Genomic DNA, 22,509 nt, shown 5'->3' on the forward strand with positions numbered 1-22,509 from the left:
AAAGTTCTCTGTTGGACCCTCTGTAGTCAGTTAGCAGGCAGTCTCCCGCCAGGTCAGAGGGAGTAGCAAACTGCCCAGTGGTGTGGACTTGGAGAGGGCCTCTGAGGCTCCAGCTGCCTTTTCTTTTACTTTTGTTATTAAAATGTAACACATACAGAAAAGTCTCTCTGTCATAAGTATGCACTGAATGGATTACCCCAAGTAAACAGAACTGTTCTATGCACGGCAAGAAATATATGTTCTATATTCCCATATTCCTCCCCCACACTCTCTCCTAATTACTGCTGTGTCTCTCCACAGAGAGAACCAGTAAGCTGAAGATTGCCTTCGTCTGTTTTTATACTTTGTACATTAGGATTATATATTACATGTTATTTTTGAGTCCATCTTCCTTTATGCATCATTATCGTGAGATTCATCTGTGTGGTTGCATATAGCTGCAGTTCATTCATTTTTATTAATCCACAGCTTAGTCATCCATCCCGTTCCCCTGCTGAGAGACAGTGTTGTTACAGTTTGGACCTTCTAAGTGCTCCTTCAGTGTCTGCAGCAGACTTTCTCCTGTTTTTATTCACGCCTTCACCTCTTCACCCGGTGCCGCAAGTCCTGAGCCTTACTTAGAAGAGTCCTGGGGTGCAGAAAGGCTGCTCCTCTGCTCTCCCTACTGTTGGTTTAGGGTTCAGCTTTCTGGGTCTGCGAGTTTCTTAACTATTTAGTTATCTGCTTTCCAACCTCTTATGATGTTTCTCTTTTCCCACTTTTTTTAGCCTTTGTGAGTTTTTATTTTTTAATTAAAAAAAAATCTTTTCTGTGACTTTTGGAAGGAACATGGGGTAGTGCCTATGTCCATTTCTCTCTCTCTCTTAACCCAAGTTGAACTTTATTGTAAATGTCTCATTTATTATTTTCAGTTTCTACTGAGATGAATGTCTTTCTGAGAGACAGTATCTTAGACTTAACTATATTACCTCCTTTTACAGTAAATGTAAGTCAATAATTATTAAGTATAATAGTAAATGTTTGTTTGTAAAATACATATCCTTTCAAATATTTAAAAGTTGTATGTTAAACAATCAGTCTAATTCACAGAAATTTTCTTTAATAGGGTATCGCTGGAACTGATGTAGCTAAAGAAGCATCTGATATTATTCTCACAGATGACAATTTTACAAGCATTGTTAAAGCAGTTATGTGGGGACGAAACGTCTATGACAGCATCTCAAAATTCCTTCAGTTCCAGCTTACCGTTAATGTAGTAGCAGTGATTGTTGCTTTCACGGGCGCCTGTATTACTCAAGTAGGTTGACAGTTTGTTTATTAAAACTTGCTTATTTTAGAGCACAAACATATATAACCTGCCTTTTTTAAATATTTAAGTATTTAAATAAGTTCAAGCTTCGCATTTTAGGTTAATTAATACAGAAATGTAATTTTTAACTCCTGTACTTTAAGTTTTTAAATAGAAATGGCTTCTTGGGAATTGCTGAATCCCTGGAAAGTTGTGAGTGTCTGTTAAGAAACCTGTCTTTTCTAGGACTCACCACTTAAGGCTGTGCAAATGCTATGGGTAAACCTCATCATGGACACTCTTGCTTCCCTGGCTCTGGCGACCGAACCCCCTACTGAATCTCTCTTGCTTCGGAAACCTTATGGTAGAAATAAGCCTCTCATCTCACGCACAATGATGAAGAATATTTTGGGTCATGCATTCTATCAGCTTGTGGTTGTCTTTACACTCTTGTTTGCTGGTAAGAATTCAATGCCCGATAAAGCTTCAGTTGTTTTAGTTCTGAGCTTACATTGCAGATTTTTCAAGAATGTATGTTATTTTTCTTTCTGGCTCCCCATTTATCTTTAATTTCTTCTGTCAGTGGGTGCCTAGTACGTTTTGAGAGGCAGTGTGATAGTAGCGGGAAGTAAAAAGAGTCCTGATTTCTTATCTTTGGCCCTACCACTAATTTAGATGTGATCTTGAACATGTCACCATAGTTCAGGGGGGCTTCTGACTCCTTCCATGTAAGATGAGAGGGTGATACTGGAGGATCCCAGGTCCCTCACAACTCTTTTTGTGCTGCTGCTTGAGAGCAAAGAAAGGTCTGGCTAGGTTTTATTGCATGCTTCCTTAAAATGTTCAGTTATTTTGTATGATAATTACAAAGCAATAATTTTTCATTCTTTCAGGAGAAAAGTTTTTTGATATTGATAGCGGAAGAAATGCTCCTTTGCATGCTCCTCCATCGGAACATTATACTATCGTTTTTAATACCTTTGTACTGATGCAACTTTTCAACGAGATAAATGCACGGAAAATTCACGGTGAAAGAAATGTGTTTGAAGGAATCTTTAATAATGCCATCTTCTGCACGATTGTTTTAGGCACTTTTGTGGTACAGGTGGGTAATTGTAAAAGAGAGTTTCAAATATGATTATTGTGTGGAGATCTTAGGTGAGCAGGTGACTTATTCCAGAAATTACTTGACCTGAATGTGTCGGCCTTTTATGTATTGCCTTGATGACATCAAAGAAGAATTTTAAATACCACAACTCAAGGGAAAATCTGCCCAATCCTGAAGTTCTGCATGTGAATGAGTATATTAAACTAGGACTCCTTCAGTTGCCCTACTGGTTCTGTGGCTGTGATCCTGCTCACAGCAGTGTTTGCTCACGCTTACTCTGTTTCTGATTATTTATTCTACATTGCTTTTATGAAAACTGTTATAATGTTGATCTTATTTAAGGCCAGTCTTACAGTTAACCACTTAGTCTGCCTAGAGCGATCCCTTAATTGCTTCTAACAATTAATAGCAGTTGTATTTCTACAGTTGAATTCATTATTAAGTAATAAAAGGCTTTGAAATAAGTATTTTAAAATCTACATGATTCTAAATGACTGCATCCTGAGTTGGTATGTGCCAATTTTATATTTTGTAATATTGTCAAAACAAGGCAGAAGAGGAGTGGAGGATGGGGTATGAACAGTGAGGTTGGGAAGGAATAGAAAGGACCAAATTTTGCCGTTTTTATAAAGACCATAATAAGGACAAACTAAGCATCACTTTATGTATGGTAAATTTTATGTAATTATGTGTTATACCTATGTTTTATGTCATCTTGGATTCTGTGGTACTCTTCTATGCAAATGACTGTTAATAGCAGAATCTGGAATCAAAGCAGGTAGGTGAGTGGTGCCTGATCGCATCAGGAGGTCAGTAAGCACAGGAAGGTTTAAAAAGTGAGCTTTTCAGGAATAAAATCAGACAGTGGTGGTGCTAGTTTCAAAATAAAGGTCTAAGCATTTTGAAGCGTTTATTCATTCTACACCTTGGGCACTGTGGATTCTGAAACCCCAAACTCAATTATTTCTGTGCAAACTGTTTCTGTTTTAGCTTTCAATTTTTCTGTCAACTTGAGAGGAACTGTTGCTTGCTTAGTTATTGTATGGTTTCTGGAAGAATTTTATTAGAAAAAAACTATTATTCTTGATACACTAAAATTTTAGTTCCTACTTACTATCAAAGTTAGCTTTATTTTATCTGTTTTTAATATATGGGGATTGCAAAAACATAACTTCTTGTCTCTCTATCAAGCAAGTCTGATAAAACTTAGTTGCTGACATAGACTGATATACCCAGTGCAGTTGATGTAAGTAAGGTATCATTCTTCAGTGCTTTCGTGCGACTCAAAGCATGGTCTGGATCAGCTGTTTTATTCATTACAAGTCCACAATGAGATATAAGGAGCATGGGTCAGAGTATAAGTCAACAACTTCACTAAATAAATTTATTCTTGATTATTCCTCCAGATAATAATTGTGCAGTTTGGTGGAAAACCTTTCAGTTGTTCAGAACTTTCAATAGAACAGTGGCTATGGTCAATATTCCTAGGAATGGGAACGTTACTCTGGGGCCAGGTAAAAAAAAAAATCTCATCACTTTTTGTTCAAACCTAAAAATTTTTTTTTTTTTAATTTCTAGTGTGTATATTCTTTTAATCAATTCTATAACTTGATTCTGGGTCAAGCAAGGACATTCAGATTATTTTTAATGTAGTATTTGCTCTAGTATGTCACTTGGTATTAATTATGATTATGCCTATGCAATAAAACACTAATTTCTTATATAGTCTTTTAACTTGTTTTTTAGAACAAGTTTTACAACTGTTATTAAATGATACATTTAGAACTGCTCAGAATGCTAATATCTATCTTTTGCTCTATGACCTACTTTGCATTTTCAGAATTAATATTTTAATAAAAATATTGTATGCTTTAGCCTTTTTATCATTCTGTTATATAATTTCATAAAAATGTAGCATTAAAAAAGTCTTGAGTTTCAGTTGATATGACGAATGTTTCCATAAAACCCCTGGTGTCTGGAAAAATAGGCCACAAAATGACATTTTAGATGATTTGGATTGAATGACTTTAACAGTGTACATATAAAATACAGTGCCTCAAAAATGAGATGTTCTTCATCTTCACTATGGGTAGCTGACTTGCAGATGTATGTCATTGTTTCTTAAAAGATAAGTGATAACAGTGTGTGTGTTCATTTTAAGTCTAATCACTAGAAAACTGATAGAGAATCTACTAACATTTTCATAAATGCAAGCTAGCACATGTATGTAATTGATGTGAACTAATTTATGGTCATCTTGCAAGTCAGACTAAACATTCAAATTGTACTTAACTCAATCTTTATGTGTTTTTTATCTTTTTCTTGTGTTTCTAGGGCCTGAGGGTTCTCTTCTTACTCATTGTAAAGACCTTTTTTAACTGAGATCTTCTTTTAAGTAGGATCTATACTAGGTCCACATTTTTTTTCTTTTTTTTTTTTAACTGTTCTAGTTACTTTATAATGTTCCCTCACAGGCAAAGCCAAACCCCTCAACCTCCCCCCACGTCTGGCTATTTTCAAGAAGAGGAAATTCAGTATAGTGTACATGCCTAATAGGCATCAGTAACTGTCTTTGGTTGACATTGTCTATTGATTTTTAGGTGCCATGGTAGAAAGCACTGATTTGTTAAGTCAGGAAACCTAGGGTCTTAGTCACTCCGTGAACAAGTCACTTTCTGTGTCTCTGAACCTGTTTCATCTCTCAAGTGAGGTGGTTGAACTAGAAATTCTCGGAGCAGTTCTGATACTCACTGCATGCCTGTTTCTCCTAACTTCCTTAAGAAATGGCTGTTAACACTTACAAGTTAATACATGTTGGTGGTGTTCTATCTTTTGTGTCTTCTGGAGCATTTGTTCCTGTTTGGTATCATTCTCAATCAGTTTTAATCCAATTTTAAATAGTTATACTTTATGAAAATAAATACATTTAATAAGATCTATTTTCAGGGCAGCCTTGAAGGTTTTCTGAACTTTAGTGTGTTTTTTCCTCATTGAATTCTTAAAGTGCTAATGAAATGTAAACTTTTTTTGCATCGTATTAGATCACCAATTTTCATTTTATTTGAAATAAATATAATTAATATGAGTTTAAGTAAGTCTGTATGTATATGTATATCAAAGCATGGTTGTATAATTCATGGTCTTGAATGTCTTAAATAAAATTTGCAAATATAATCAGGTTATTTTCATTCAGGGAAACGTTTGCCCTTCAAACTTAAATCTTTTGTGTAGCTAACAGAAGAATGTGTTTTGTTCTGAGAAAGAAGGCCTGTGATGGACAAGATTCCATTGCTTCATTGGTAAAGATAGTTGGCTCTTGAGTGCAGCTTTTCATTCCTTTTCTGTGTTGAAGTTGATCAGTTTCATTGTATTTTGACATGGTTTGTTTCTAAGTTCTCTCCCCTGTGTTGTAGCTTATTTCAACAATTCCAACTAGCCGTTTAAAATTCCTCAAAGAAGCTGGTCATGGCACACAGAAGGAGGAAATACCTGAGGAGGAGTTAGCGGAGGATGTGGAAGAGATTGATCACGCTGAGCGGGAGTTACGGCGTGGCCAGATCTTGTGGTTTAGAGGTCTGAACAGAATCCAGACACAGGTATGGGCCTGGTGGAGAGGTAGGAGAGACGATGGGAGCGGGAGCCAAGGGCCTTTGGAGCTGGGGAGGAGGTTTGAATGTGCTCCTTCGCTTCCTTTCTAGCCTCCCCAACCCACAGAACTTACTCTTTTGAAAAATAGTCCTGGTGCCTGGAATGAGTGCAAGTTTTAACTGACCACGAAAGAATGTGTCCGTATGCCCCTAAGCTCCTTTTCTCCTAGCTTTTTTTCCACCCCCTTCATCTCCAAATGCTCCTCTTGCCTATTTATCTGCTCTGTAAAAAGTGCCTTTTTCTTTACTTTTTATATGTTGATAGATGGAATGGTCCTTTCTCTTGTTCTCTCTCTTTCTTGCTGAGCAAGCTGTCACAATCTCTGATTCCTTGCAGATGGATGTAGTGAATGCTTTCCAGAGTGGAAGTTCCATTCAGGGGGCACTAAGGCGGCAACCCTCCATCGCCAGCCAGCATCATGATGTAACAAATATTTCTACCCCTACACATGTAGTGTTTTCCTCTTCTACTGCTTCTACTACTGTGGGGTGTGAGTGTGTGTTCCTAAGTGCATGAAATTAACATTTCCTACTCCACACACCTAACGTTTCTCATTTTCTCCTTAATGTTTAAATTCATTGTTCAGGCTTTTCATAAAGCTTTCTTTTCGTAAAGTGGATTGAGACCTCAAAGTGTTGTCGTTGTTGTCGTTTTATTTCTTAGAGGGCTAGATAACAGGCGGAACAATTGCAACCAAAGATCAGACATGAAATCTTTGTCTCTGCGCTAACTCTGATAGTTAATATGGGGAATAAAACTGTAGCTTAGAATTTGTGAAACTACTATAAATTTTTGAGTATATGCCTTTAAACATGTTCCATTCTGCATGATTCCCAAAAGCATGTGATTTGAAACCGATCTAACAGAACCAAGAAATTGTGTTTTTAAAGCTGAAAATGAACCTAGTGCCTTGACTTGTATCTTGTTCAGTTTAGAAAGTAAGTTGGTACCCTGAAGAAAAGTTCTGAGCGTATACCCAGGTGTTTTTGCCTTCTTAGACTTCCCTGGTGGCTCAGACGGTAAAGCGTCTGCCTCCAATGCGGGAGACCCGGGTTTGATCCCTGGGTCGGGAAGATCCTCTGGAGAAGGAAATGGCAGGCAACCCACTCCAGTACTCTTGTCTGGAAAATCCCATGGATGGAGGAGTGTGGTAGGCTACAGTCCATGGGGTTGCAAAGAGTCAGACACGACTGAGCGACTTCACTCATTTGCCTCCTTAGCCTGGACTTTGTGGGCTTGCTGTGAATTTTTTATTTATTTTGTTTTGAGGTGAATACCCCATAGAAGCTTCTAAGTTCTTTGGTATTTATGTGAGGTTGTTTTTTTTTGTTTTTGTTTTTGTTTTCATTTATACAATCAATTTAAAATTGCTTCCTAGATAAGACATTCTATTGAGTTTTCCAAAGAAGTAGGGAAAATGCATTAAAAGTTTTTTTTATTCAATTTTTTTTTTAAGTTTACTCAGATCTCCCACCACTGCCCACCTCCTACCTCTTGCAGCAACCATTTGTTTTTTTCATATCTGTGAGCTTGGTGTTGTGGGGTTTTTTTTTAGATGTCACATATACATGTAAGAGAAATCATATGTGTCTTTCTCTGTCTGATTTATTTCGTTTAGGATAATAATACTCTCAGGGTTCATCTGTGTTTTCACAAATGTCAAGAATCCCTTCTTTTTTATGGTTAAATACTATTCCTGTGTGTGTCCACCATACTTCATTTATCCATTCATTCATCAGCAAACACAGTTGTTTCCATTTCATCCTCATAGATGTGAAGTGATACCTCTCTGTGATTTTGACTTGCATTTCTGTGATGATTAGCAATATTGAGCAGGTTTTTATGTACCACTTGGCCATTTACATATATTTTTTTGGGAAACTGGCTGTTCAGATATTTTGGTCATATTTTAATTGGACTATTTGGGGGTTATGTTATTGATTTGTATAGATTTTTATATATATATATTTTTTATTATTTGCCCCATATCAGGTACATAGATTTGCAAATATTTTCTCACATTCTATGAGAACAAAATATTGCCTTTGCATTTTGGTCATGGTTTTCATTGATGCGTAGAAACTTTTCAGTTTGATGTAATCCCACTTGTTTATTTTTCCTTTTATGCTTTTGGTGTCAGATTCAAAAAACTGTCATCAAAACCCATGTCAAGAAGCTTACCATCTATGTTTTTTCTAGGAGCTTTATGGTTTCATGTGTTATGTAAAAGTCATTATAATTCTGAGTTCATTTTTGTGTATGATGTAAGATAGTGGTCCAGTTTCATTCTTTGGCATGTGGTTGTCCTGCTTTCCTAATACCATCTCCTGAAGAGACTGACTTTCCCCATTGTATATTCTTGATTCCTTTGTTATAAATTAATTGATCACGAATGCATGGGTTCATTTCTGGGGTCTCTGTTCTCGTCCATTGATCTGTATGTCCATTTTTATACAAACTCATGCCAATATCATACCGTTTTACTTACTATATCTTTGTAATGCAGTTGAAATCAGGGAGTGTGATGCCTCCAGCTTTGTTTTTATTTCTCAAGATTGCCTTGGCTATTCAGGGTCTTTGTGATTCCATACAAATTTTAGGATTGTTTGTTCTATTTCTGTGAAAAATGCCACTGGAATTTTGCTCAGGATTACATTGAATCTGTATTGCTTTGGGTAATATGCACATTTTAACACTATTAATCTTTCCAGCCTATGAATATGGAGTATCTTTTCATTTATTTGTGTCTTCTTCAGTTTCTTTCATTAATGATTTGTAGTTTTCAGTATACAGGTCTTTCACTTCCTTGGTTAAATTTATTCCTAGATACTTTATTATTTTTAATGCAATTGTAAATGAGATTTGTTTTCTTAATTTCCCTTTCATGTAGTTATTAGTGTAAAGAAATATAACAGATTGTTGCATTTTAGTAAACTCTCCAGAAGTCTTACAACCTTTATCATCCTTACTCTGAATTAGCTTGTTGATTCCATGGTGGATTCTTAGTATATTGGAAACATTAAAGATATAAACACACCCACCCCTCATCCGTACCCTCCAGCTCAGTGGAGATACCTGATTTGGGCAGTGACTTATCTTTTCCATTTGCTCTTTAGTCAGTAAAAGACTAGAGAGGAATCTAAGGAAACGTTGTTCAGTCGCTTACTTGTGTCCAGCTCTGCAGCCCTGTGGACTTCAGTGCAGCAGGCTTCCCTGTCCCTTCACCATCTTGCAGAGTTGGCTCAAGCTCACACCCACTGGGAAGCCGGGGAGAGGGTAACTTAAGGGGGAAAACAATGCTGCCTAAAAACAAACTGCTCACTCAAGAGTCTACCTGTTCACTGTTGGCCTAAGTAAGTTTCATTTATTATTTTTGACAGTGTTGCACAACAGGCAGAATAGGAACTATCCCCATTGTACAGGTGTGAAAGCTGACTTAGCGTTTACATGACGTGTCCACAGCTAATAAGCAGAGGCAGCGTGATGTCGGACAAAGAGCAGCCAGGTGCTGAAAAGACAAACTGACCCTGCAACTTTAGACACGTTGTATCTTTAGGGTGACTGACTTTAGGCTGTTACATTTACATAGGAGGACAGATAGGAATCTTCCTCTTCGAAGTTACCATGCCACCTGCCTGAATGACATGGAATAGGCAGCCTTATGCCTTATGCCTGGGACGGCTGATGTCACTTGCATCCCTCCCTCTTCTGGATTTCACCTGATTCCTGGCTTTCAAGGGCATGTTACCACTCACGCCTTCACCTCCTGCTCTTGCTGTTCACTTGTATTTCATAAACACTGCAAGGCCTACCACACGCTCTGGAACCTCCCGCCTTTATCCTCTAGGGAGAGAAGCAGATGAGGAGATAGGAGTTTCGACATGGTGGTGAAACAGTGTTATAACAAGGTCTTCACCCCTCCCTGAGAAGTCAGGGAAAATTACCTAAGGAAATGACCCGCAAGCTGACCCCTTGATAGAATTTGTTGGTTGAGGAAAGCAGATCCCAGCTGATGTAGTTTAAAACTAAAAGAGTAATGAAATGAAGAAGTTGATGAGGCTGGAATGGAAAGTAAGCTTCTATTTATATCCACAAGAAGGAGCCAAACTGAGACTTAACCCTGATATATTTCCTCCCCTCAAAACTGAAAAATTTCAAACTGATAGACAAGTTGAAAGGTTAATCCATACAAAATCCCTTTGCCTGGATTTACCACTTCTTAATGTTTTTATGATGTCTGCTTTATCTTTGTAATATAAATATATACCATTTTATCTAATATATAGTCCATATTTAGATTTCTTCAGTTGCCCCCAAAATGTCATATATTACAGCTTTTTTGATCCTGGATCCAAGAAAGGACATTCAGTAGTGTATGTTATGATTTTGTCTCCTTTAACCTGGATCCATTTTCTTTACCTTTATTTTTCATAACATTGATTTTCTTTTTTAAAAATCCAGGCAGATTGTTTTATAAAGTGTCCTACATTCTGAGTTTGATTGTTTACTCTTGATTAGCTTTATGTTAAACTTCTTTTGACACGTTTTATCTACTAGGTGGTATATATTCTGTTGATTTTTATTTCAGCAAAATTTTAAATAGTTTGCTTTTTTTCACTAGATGTGGTATCATATTAACTGTATTTCTCTGTGTAATTGTGTCCCAGGCTTTATATTAAATATCAAATCAATCACAAGCTCTGTTTTAAATCTTACACACCCACACCTGCTGCAGACTCTTTTCTGATGCACAGCTGTGTATGAAACCTGAGTTCCTGGGTGCAGGTAGCAAGAGTAATGGTGTTAATACATTTCAAGGAAGGTTTAATTTTATCACTGGCTTCCTGCCCTAGTAGGGAATAATCTTAGGAATATCTATGGCAAACTTCTTTGACTCTTTCTTTTAACCTCTTTTATTAATTGGAGTATAGTTAATTTACAATGTTGTGTTAAGTTTCAAGGGTACAGCAGAGTGGTGGTTATACATATATATCCATTCTTTTTCAAATTCTTTTCCATTATAGATTATTACAAGATATTGAATATAGTCCTCTGTGCTATGCAGTAGGTACTCTTTGGCACTTGACAGAAAATATTTTTCAACCCCTATTCCAGATAATTAAAACATTAGCTATTACACAGGTCTCACTTTGAGAAAATTTGATGTACAAAGACACAACTTTGAAAAGCAACCTAGAATTTTCTTTCCTGTTGCAGAGTATCTTTTACTTTACTACTGAAATTCTTTAATTTATGGTGCACATAGTAAAAGTATGATGACAAATTTCGGAAAAAGTCAGTCTGTTGTAGAAGGTAAAATAGAACTGTCTCCTGTGTACCATGTTTTGGTCAGTAATATTCTTTTCTCCTATCAAAAGTTAGGATTATATTTAAGAAAATGGGTGGTTTAGCATGGTACATGATCTTATTGCTAGGTTTAATGTAGTGTTTACCTTAGTAATCATTTTCAGTTTCCTAAAATTACTTTATTATTATAATAACCATTTCAATGTATTGTTTGCCATATGTGCCTCATGCCTTGGATTTTTTTATTCTTTAAAAATTTTTCTTAACATAGGAATTGTTGAATTTTCCTTAAATAGTGTTGTACATAGTAGGTCTTAATTGCTATTAAAAGAATAGCATTTAAAGACTGGATTAAATAAACAGTAGGGGTTGGATTGTCAAAAATAGGTAATCAGTTTCTGCTTAAACTGATTTCTGGTATTAAAATAATTTTCTATCTACCTACAGTATAATGCATGCAATTGTGCTTTTTCATTACTCAAAATTACTGTTGTACTGTGAGAATTTTACCTATAGAAAGTTATAGAGATGAAAGCAAATATAACTAGCTCAGTGGCATGCCTTAGATGGGGTGCTTTCTTATTTAATGAGTAGGAAGTAAAACAAATCTGTTTCAGTGACCCCCTAGTTAATCTAGATGTTATGTACCTAATATGATAACTGTTTTTTTGAAAATTATATTGCTTTGGAGCATTTCTAAGCTTCCCTTGTTTTGTACTGTGCTGACCTTAATCCTAGGAAATACCTTATTCTAGTAAAGTTAGTTATAAAGTTAATGTCCATATATTCTCTTCTTTCATTGACTTGAAAGAATCTGGAGCTGGGAGTCCAGAAACCTTAGCTCTGAGACTTTCTGGCACTGATTGGGAGTGACCTGGCAAGGCAGCCGCCTGTCTTCAGTCACTCGGTTGGTATTATTTGTAAAGTGGTTGAAATAAACTATCTCAAATATCCTTTCAAGCTTCGATGTTCTAGGATAACATAATAAATTTTGTCAGATGGGGGAAAAAATTGAAAAACTCAAGTGGAAAGCAGTCTGATTTCAGCTGTCACAGGTGTGTGTCGTTGTCTGTACAGACACACTTGCTGCCCTCACCTGCGTATTACTTTTTACACTCCACCCCTCCTTGAGCTTTGCTAAAACTCCCGGATCGCTCACTTACACCCATAACTTTCTTCTGAACTCTGAATGTTTTCACTTCAGTTGTCCTGTAGCCCCCCAAATTTAACATGTTTCAGAAATTGATTTATTTTCCCCGTGATTCTTCACTGCTGTCTTCTACCCAGACTGGTCAGAACAAGAGAGACCTCAACTGCTTCTCCAGCTCCATTAGCAATACCAGCAAACAAGTCCAATAAGCAGCAACTTCAGAGTCATGTTAAGCAGCTCACCACGCACCGGATAGGCTGGCTGGTCCTCCAGCTCGTATTCTCTGTGCCTACTGGCCACTGACAGTAGTGAACGTGGGAGTGCAGGAATCGCTCCAAAATCTTGATTTCAATTCCTTTAGTTAAAGTCTCAGAAGTGGGGATCTGGAATAGTCAGATGCATGTAAGTAGAGTAGAATGGGGATTACCAGGGGGAGGGGGAATTGCAAGATGTTGTTCAAGGGGTACAAAGTTTCAGTTATGCAAGATGAATGAGTTCTGGAAGTCTAATATATAGCATGGTGACTCTAGGTAACAATATTGTACTGTATACTGAAATTTGCTAGGAGAGTCCCACCTCAAGTGTTCTCAGCACACACACAGATAATAACTATGTGGGGTAGTGAATATGTTAATTAACTGGATTGTAGTGACTATTTCATGCTGTAGATGTATATCAGGTAGTCTTGTATGCCTTAAATATATGCAGTAAAAAAGTAGGCATAAATTGTTACATTTTTTTAAATAAATTGAAATATCCCTGTGAAGAAATTTATTTTTTGAATACCATTGTTTTATGAGGTGATTTTGGTGTCTTATGACTTTAGTGATCTTTTTTCCTGAAATGTCAGTGTCAGTTTTATCTGGATAACTGACATTTATAATAAATAATAATAATCCAATTATTTGGATTTTGTCTTTTTTTTTTTAAGTCTTTATGATACTGGATTAATGAGACCTGAGTCTGTATGTGCAGTAATGTATTTAAGTTGATTACTTATTGACCTCTTTTCTTCCATATAGCAGAATTCTGAGGAGGAAGATGAATTGTTGGGCTGTATGTTTAAGGGTGAAAATGCTAGAACACTTTGTGTCTTCTCCTCGGGAAATTTTTCACAGAAGAACCTCGGAAAGTTTTTTGTTTTATTTTAAATCTGTTCTTTCCAGTGGAGTGTAGTCCATAAAGTTATTTAAGTTTTATTATTATAGAGAAAAACACTAACACTTTATAGACAAATGGCATATACTCAAATATTTATAGCTGTTTAATGGCATTTCATAGATATTTATTTGGGTTTTGTCTTTATTTTTATTTTTTTAATCAAGGGCGTAGTGGGGTAGATGTGAGTTCATTGTGGCATTCAGCTTATATTTGCTTGGCTTTTTCATAGTCGGTGACTCCCTAATTCCTAGCATGATGAGTAGTAACCCTCTGTGCTTGACTTCGTTTAACTTATTTGAATTGTTTTTAAAAATTATATTTCTTTTATTTAAAAAATCAGCTAACGCTTGTGTATGGTTAGTTTTATGTTTGTTTTCTCTTTGATTTTGTTTTCTTAGGGAAAAATATCCTATAAAATGGCTATTAAATTCTTAGCCAGTTGACAATGAGATATTCTTAGTATTACTTTGAATTCTATACCCTTTAATTCTTAGAGTATGTGGTTTTGTTGTTCTGTAGTGTCCTACTAAAATATTCATTTTTTTTACAGTGTATTGCAAGTTCCACTGCATTACATGCAAATATGATTCACTCATCCCTAGCTGTTTGTGGATTCAAACTCATAAATGAACCATTTTTAAATTAAGGAAACAGCGTACTGATATGTTTCTGTGTTTTCTGATATTTACAGATTCGAGTGGTGAATGCATTTCGTAGTTCTTTATATGAAGGGTTAGAAAAACCGGAATCAAGAAGTTCAATTCACAACTTTATGACACATCCTGAGTTTAGGATAGAAGATTCAGAGCCTCATATTCCCCTTATTGATGACACTGATGCTGAAGATGATGCTCCTACAAAGCGTAACTCCAGTCCTCCACCCTCTCCCAACAAAAATAACAATGCTGTTGACAGCGGGATTTACCTTACAATAGAAATGAACAAGTCTGCTACCTCTTCATCCCCAGGAAGCCCACTACATAGTTTGGAAACGTCACTCTGATTGTAAGCTGAATGTTAACACACTAGCTGCATTGTAAAGAAACAAATTGAAACTGGGTCTTTTCACATATTGTGACGGACAAGATAGTATTCTTGTCTCTGGACTTCAACAGAAGACACACTTGTACGAATGTAGATTTATTTTTTTAAAAAAAAAAAGCAAAGCTTTCTGCCAGACTGAGGGTGCTTTTTGGGGGGTGGGAGAAATGAACTGACAGATAAACAGTAACTCAGCTAAGTCGACCTGTGGATCATCAGTAGAACCTAAGAATGGTCCTGAACAGTATATTAGCAAAATTTTAGTTGATCTCAATCCTTGATGGGAGAGAGGGAGGAGTAAAGCTGGGCAAGCAAGCAAAGAGCCCTGGATCATTGAATTGATGCTTTAATTTCTGCTGTTGGCTGTTAATAATTTGGATTATTTATGTTTATAAATGATGCAGATCTGTTTACAAGGTTTGTAGATACTTTTTTTGTTCCTGTTCATAGATGGGACGCTTCCTTATAACTGATGCAGAGATAAAATTAGTCCTTCAAATACTGCTGTATTTTCAGGAAAAAAAAGGGGGGGGGGGTGTTTCTATTGAAACTGTACTAAATTTTTGCCTACAATTTACCTTGTTAAATACTGTAGATAAATTGCTAATACTAATAGCCAAATAGATAACACTAATGCTTTGTTTAAAAAAAAAACAACAAAAAAAACAAAACAAAAAAAAACATGAGCAGTGGTGTTCTGATGAAGTTATGGCATCTGTCTTAATTAGTTTCTTAAATACATTTACTACTTAATGGTTTTGAAACAACTGTTTAATTTTTAAAATTTTTGAAAACTTGCTAATAACCTTTGTTCAGAATTTAGTAGATTGTTTAATGCAGGACATCAACAACATAATGAAAGATGCTTGAAATGCTTTTGTTATTTCAGGCAAATCAAATTAAATGAAACTATCAAACTACAAGAGAATTTTAGTCCTTTTTGTTTTTGTCTAAACATGTTAGTTCAGTGATGTCTTGGTGAACTGTGAGTGAACTGTATTGATTTTATTTTTTTCTAATAAATCCTTAGATATCTTCATAGAGCATGAGGGCTGTTGGCATTTTGAAAAAGGTTAATAAGTAGAAGCATACATGTTTTCCTTTTGTTTTTGAAACTTGTTTGTAAACATAAATAAATATGCCCTTTTATTAAATAAATACACCGCAATTTTTTTTAAAAAGAACTTTTAGCTTCTTTACTCAATTCTGCCTATGTGATACATCGGTCTGTTCTCTTTAACTGCAATTGGAATAAATTTCAAGATGGTAACAGCCCCATGAGGTACCCTCTTTAATTCCTTGGTGGCAATCTACTAGAACCAGATTAAGAAAATCATTGCAGTTTGACATGTTCTTCATAGAGTTTATTTAGTTGGCCTAAAATAGTCTCAGAGTTTAAAAAAATAATAATAGCAACCGCCATTGTCTCTGACACATTTGTTTTCATTCTTAAGTGGCCAAATAACAAATTAGTTAAAATGATAATGTGAAAAGATGGGAAAGGCCCTAAAAATATATATTTAGATGTGTTACTTAACCATATGCTGGAATGCCTGTCTCTAAGCCAGTTGGATTTTTTAAGTCTTTATTTCTTTTGTCTGCCTTCTCCCGCCTTTGGCCTCTGTCTTTACCATTTAGGAACTGGCACTGTTTAGGGCCCAGATTTCACCAGATACGCAATCCTCAGGCTGACATAAAGTTTACGAGGACTACTACAACATCTGAAAATGCTGACCCAGCAAAGAAACATTTAGTTGATGGTGCTTGATATTTTTGGTGGGTGGGGGAGAATCTTTTTCTCTCCATCAATCCTTCGCAGTTATCCTCTGCAAGACTTAGAAACACATTGGCTCTGTCAGCATTTGTAGTTGTACGTTACTCATCAGGTATTTAGAGTGAATCATACTGTAAAAAGAGGTAGCATGATATGCTGGAAAGCGTACTCGGCTAGGAATCAAGACCTGGTTTCTAGTCTGGGTTTTGCTATTAATGTGCTGCATGACCTTGGGAAAATCATCTCCCCTACACGAGGGTGGTGGACTAGACTATCTTGACGAACCCTTTTCAACTCTAAAAATTTATCCTATCAACTGGAGAGCCTACAAGGCATAGGGAATAGAGAAAAGGGAAGCGTTTTCAGTTTTCTTTTTTATTTTGGTTATGCTTAAATATGAATGTAATTACCAAAAGATATAGAAGTGCATGTGCTTTGGAGGGTTTGTATTGAGCTTTTACAGTATTCATTTTTCAACTCAAGGCAATGGCTTTTTACACCAACTCTAATCCATAAACGGGTCTTACGACATCCATGAAGTAGTAGCAAGACATGCTTAGTGTGTATTTCTCTCTTTGAGACACTGTAATTTCTACCAGAAATTTCCAGAGCATTATGTAAGTAGGAAAAAATGCAAGCAAGCTGTTAAAGATCTTGGATCCCATTATATAGTATGTATAGCTGAAATCAGCATCTGTAATTCAATCACTTTTTCTCTTTTATCCTCTAACCAAAAAATTGTTTAATTTTGCATCCCAAATGTTTTTAATCTTTGTATATTTTTTAAAAATCTTTTTCTCCTCATCATTGCCTTTTTTGTGGTTGTAAATAGACTTACTTGCACTTTGAAGATGAGTTACTCCTTGTCATCTTATAAATATGTGATATGGTAATTTTCATAACAGATGTCAGTTTTGAACCAAGAAATGGCAATTTGTTTATAAGAAAAAAAAACTGGCTTCATTTCTGTGAAACTGCTCTTTGAAAATTTCTTTTTACACGTGTAAGCCAACTGGGATACCGTGATGGTGTTGATTTCTTCCGACGATGCTTACCATCTATTTTAGCCACTGAGCCTTTTATTATTTGTCTCTTTGTAAAGTTTATTTGTCTTAACTCATTTAATAAATATACTGTTTATCTGTTTCTGAATGGGGACTGACTGAACTTTTTGAATATTTAAGTTAATCTGAACATCATATTTTGAAATTACTTTTTTCTACTTGAAATTTTAAAAATCTAATTGAGAATTCTGTAATGTACTAGAAATGTTACAGTTCTGTTACAGTGAATCAGTGTCCTAATATGCATGATCCTGTCCCTAGAATGAACGTGGGTATGTTGTCCATTCTCTCATGCCCACCGTCTTCAATCTTTGTAGCTGGAGTTAATTTCTGCAGTCCAGGGGGAAGTAAAGTTTTGGTTTTAGAAAAGATTATATTTTCACATTAACCTATAAGACCTGATTTTTTTCATTAACTAATCCAAACTTGTCAATAGCAATTATCTGAAGTTTATGGTAACAACATTAATCAATTTGCTCTCTGCTGGTATTGTTATAATAAATTTTTAACATAAATTAGCAACTTTGAACTACTGAGAAAACTTTGAATGGTTATGAATACTATACTTTTCCATTAGTAAATATTATTCAATTAATGAGTATATGAGTACCATATTTGTGAGGAGAGTTTTTTTTCCACTTTGTCAAGTTCAATTCTGTAAGTGTACTAAGTAGTAGGATTGAATTTTGAATGAAATCCCTTTGTAAAATTCACTGAATAAGGAAAGTTTCTGTAAGTTTGTGTTTATTGACATGTTTTTTTCTTGCCTGTGTCTTTAGGGAGCTCCTGTGTTAGACGACAGCTGCTCTCTTTCTTCTGCCACCCTAGGACCCTAATGTCCAGATCCCACATTGACTTTTACCTTTTCCAGTTAGTGTTACATTCCCTTGTAGACCAAAAAATTTTATTAGTGTAATGATACTACCTAACTAAAAGCTATCTTAGAAAGATCCTTGAAAATTTTTTTTAGATGAGGCATTATAAAAATACCATAAAGAATGTTCCATGCTGGAAGCGGAGTCTTGGTTGTGTTCCTATACTTCTCAGCAGTACATCAGTGCAAAAGGAAATGTCCTTCTGTAATTTGTAAGGTGGCTTTGTCCCAAACTCTCAATAATTTACTTCTCCTTTTTGTCTTAAGAATGACTTCTTTAACGTTTTCCCTATTCATTAGAAAAATGCTTCTGCTAACAGATGAATATACTAAATACAGGCATGTTTAAGCTGTATTCTCTGAATTCAGTGTCATTATTAAACTGGTTAACATTAGTGGTTCCAAAGTAGGAAATTAAAGGAGGAAATAGACCTATGTGCTTATACAGAATCAGTCTTTGGCCCAACTTTCTTAACCCACACTATATCCTAGGAAAACAAGTTTCCAAGGCAGTATTACATTAATCTGGCTGTAGGGGTTCAATGTGGTGAGTTCCTAAGATTGCCTTAATTAAATCCAAATTACAAGGACCACATAGCTTCCTAATTACTTTTCAGGTAACTAAATATAGGCGCTGATACTTTGCTTACTATTCAAAGGAATCTTGTCACATCACAGGTGAATATGTATAGAGTACCTGATCTGTCAATATGCTAAGCAGTTTATGTGGATTATGTAATAACTCTGTGTTACTTCTGCCACTTTACATAAGAAGAGACTGAAGCTTAGCAAGTTTAAGTAACGTGGTCTGGGTCACATGATGAGCTGGAATTGACACTAAACAGATCTTCCCAAGAGCCCAGGCTGGTAGCTATTGGTTTTACTGCAGTGCTAATATCTTGTTAACCAGAATCCAGGCCCAGTGCCTAAAAACCTTAACTTTTAAGTGTTTCTTTGTTGTTCTTCTTTTCTGATATCAAATGCATCAGAGTTGGTCTTGAAGATTCTTCACAACCGTCCTGGGTTATGAAGAGACTGAGGGAAAGAATCACTGATTAAGATGTATAACCCAGGCTTTCCTTATAATCAGACCTCGTGGAAGGTAAACTCAGTAGCAGTTGCTATATTTCCTAAATAATGTATAATGAAAATGGATCACTCTGATGAGATAATAGTGTTTGTCTTGAAATTTATGAAACTAAAGGATAGGGTGTATTTCTTGAAGAATTACTCTGTCCTCCAGTTGTATTTTCCTTGGTGAAAATTTTTAATGTTTTAATATTTAGCCTAAGGGAGTAACCCTATTGCACATTAGACTTGAATAGTTTTTAAAATAAGCAAATTGCACCCATTATTTCACAGCTGTTTTAATACCGTTTTATATTAACATTGTTTATGGTTTGTGAATAGCCATCCTCCCAATCTGTCAAAAGGAGATAACATGCTGATTTTTATAATCTTTAAGGTAACATTATCTGACTGATGATAAAATATTTTAAGACTTTTTTTTCTGTAAGGCTGCTCTTGGAATCACAAAAATTTAGCATAAGGCATACCTTAGTGAGTAGTTTGAGATGAAAGCAAAAATTTTTAACTGTGAACTCAGGGAGAGTTGTTATCTGAGGTTAGAACTTCAAATGTAGAATGTTTCTGATTTATCTAGGATTCTACTCTTTCAACCATAAGCCTACTCTCAATTGGCTTCAAATTCTCCAAGAAAGGTAGTCTGTAAGTATCTAAAATATTTCACTTTCTCACTGTTACGGACTTAGGATGGCACATGGGTCTTAAACTGAAGTGTGGAGGAGGGTATGGCAGTGAAACCACACCGTGTTTCCTGAGTCTGGGACGCACCTTCTTACGAACACTACCCTCGTGTCTGTCTCCTCTTTCCTGCCTCCCAGCGGCTGCTTTCCTGCCCTTTATCCACATCTCCTGCCCTCCAGTCATTCGGTCAATAGATAATCGGTACCTGTCGGGGAATTCATACCATTCTAGACAGGAGAACCAATCAGGGTCCTTTCTCTTAGTGTGGTCAGGGAAGCCTCTCAAACGAGGTGACATTTGAGCAGAGACCTGAAGGAAGCGAAGGAGCCAGCTTCGTGGTTGCTGGAAGAACCTTCCAAGGAAAGGTTCCGGTAGCTGGTGCTTGGTAGCTGAGGAAAAACAAGTGTAGCTGGGGTGGAGTGAACCAGTGTGACTGGTAGAATATAGCCTGAGAGGTGTAATGCGAGGACTTGCCCAACCTTATAAGCCTTGGCAAGAGCGTTGGCTCTTAGGCTGAGTGAGATGGGAAGCCAGTGGAGGTTTCTGAGCAGGGTAGCCACAGGTCCAACCTTTGAGAGGCTCATTGGCTGTTCAACAGAGTGAGAGGTTGGAAGAAAACCAGTTAGGAAGCCGTTGCCTTTTTTGGAAGCTTTCCATTCCAGCTTAGCTTATTCTGCTTTTGTAGCCCCAAAGCTGTATTTTAGAAGCTTCAGGCTACTAAAAAGTCTTGTGGACCCCTTATTTCTTTATATGTTTTACCTTTATGCTTGATCCAGATGACATAAGGCTGGCAATTTTAGTCAACTCACAGAACCTAGGTGTTTTCTTCATTCGCTTTAGTCTATATGCATTTTCCCACACAAATTATAGTACTGCGTTTTAACTGTGTTATTCAGAAACATGGTCACAAATAGAATATGGTCATTTTTCAGCTGTTCAGTCTCTGAGATTATAATTGCACCTTCTCCAAACTAGCCTTTGTTTCCTTTTTTTTTTTCCTTTGTAAAAGCTCTTTACACCTGCCAATTTAATTTTTTATACCAAGTGTGACTGCTAGTTTTGATTCCTTCATCCTCTCCCGGGTCTTTTTTAGCTAATTTCCTGGCTCCGTCCTATTGAAGGCACTCCAGTAGACTGCCTAACGCCTGCTCTGTCATTGACCGAGATGGCTTTGCCTCCTTGACGTTTCACACCTTGGTGCTCAATGCTGAACCAGCTCAGGCTTCACACCTGTCCTCAGCTTCAGACTATGCTCACAGGCTTGCTGGTGACCACCGTTCACACTCATTTCCTGGTTTTTCTCACTGATGCTCAAACCAGACTTTAATCCCTTATTCTCTTAAGGGTCATTCTTTGTATGTATTCCAAACCTTTTACATTTTTCTCAGGGCAAGGATTCGAGATGTGGTCTGTCTCACTTTAGAACACCCCTTTCCGTTTTACCTCTCACTGTCAACGAATCCTGTATTTATTCACACGTTTTAGCAGACATCTGCCTCACCTTGTACTACTACTGGTTTGGGATCCCAAAGAACAAGGTTTTACATCTATTTATAGTAAACTGTTGTGTTAGTCCATTCATATCACTTTGACTACTATTTTGATCATCTAGTTTTATCCTTGACCCTTCTCAATTTAATGCTGCCCAAGACAGTGATTAGCTTTCTTTCTACTCCTTTATGGAAACCAGTTTCTCACCAAAACTGAAACACATAAGACAGATCTGCCAACAACCCTTCACCTTACTTTTCAAAACCACTACCAGGTTGGTATTAATGCCCTTTTAATCCAGGCATTCAGCCAATTAGGGGTCAGCTAATTGAGTACTCTGTCATCCTACGCACAGCCATCAGATCCAAAAGTAAACGTCTTGTTGAAATAGTTGGCTACATTTCCTGTTTTGCTACAGATACTTCATCCTTGCTTTGAAGTATTTTGTCAGTTTCTTGATTTTCATTCTTATTGCCCTAATCTATTCCCTCTCTACCTCAAGCCCATATACTTAGGTTTCTTAACCGTATGATCCACATCCCTGTCCTCTCCTCTCCCATCATCAGTCCATCATGACAAGTAACCCAAAATCTTTCTAAATTACCACTCTGCCCACATCACCCCTCCTCTCCTCAAAAAATACCCAGTTTAAAAAAACACTTTAAATGCCCCTTAATTGCTCCTTGATAATTCTGGCCTTACGTGGTTGTCACGTGCCCCCTTCTCCATGCTCTGAGCACATTCTCTGTCTTCTCTCCCCTCTCAGGGATTCCTCCTTGAAGCTCCATGTTCCTGGCCCCTGTTTTACTTTAGACCTCTGCAGTGCTTGTACCACT

The 22,509-nt window shown here is 36.5% G+C and overlaps 1 protein-coding gene across 3 annotated transcripts in view; it reads left to right on the forward strand.

Moving 5' to 3' along the window:
* The window catches only part of ATP2B1 (ATPase plasma membrane Ca2+ transporting 1), a 120,879-nt gene extending 103,250 nt beyond the window's left edge, over positions 1 to 17,629 (forward strand). The window contains exons 16-22 of one of the 3 annotated variants that reach the window (XM_043447428.1): positions 1,106 to 1,297; positions 1,535 to 1,748; positions 2,182 to 2,393; positions 3,803 to 3,910; positions 5,810 to 5,992; positions 6,381 to 6,534; positions 14,354 to 17,629. In XM_043447428.1, coding sequence (XP_043303363.1) covers positions 1,106 to 1,297; positions 1,535 to 1,748; positions 2,182 to 2,393; positions 3,803 to 3,910; positions 5,810 to 5,992; positions 6,381 to 6,534; positions 14,354 to 14,379 — 1,089 coding nt within the window. In that variant the 3' untranslated portion in view covers positions 14,380 to 17,629. The remainder of the gene's footprint in view (positions 1 to 1,105; positions 1,298 to 1,534; positions 1,749 to 2,181; positions 2,394 to 3,802; positions 3,911 to 5,809; positions 5,993 to 6,380; positions 6,535 to 14,353) is intronic. The other 2 variants (XM_043447426.1, XM_043447427.1) reach the window with 2 other exon arrangements.
* The last annotated feature ends 4,880 nt before the right edge of the window (positions 17,630 to 22,509 follow it).

The sequence above is a fragment of the Cervus canadensis genome, chromosome 25 (assembly GCF_019320065.1).
Source record: "Cervus canadensis isolate Bull #8, Minnesota chromosome 25, ASM1932006v1, whole genome shotgun sequence".
Taxonomy (NCBI): Eukaryota; Metazoa; Chordata; class Mammalia; order Artiodactyla; family Cervidae; genus Cervus; species Cervus canadensis.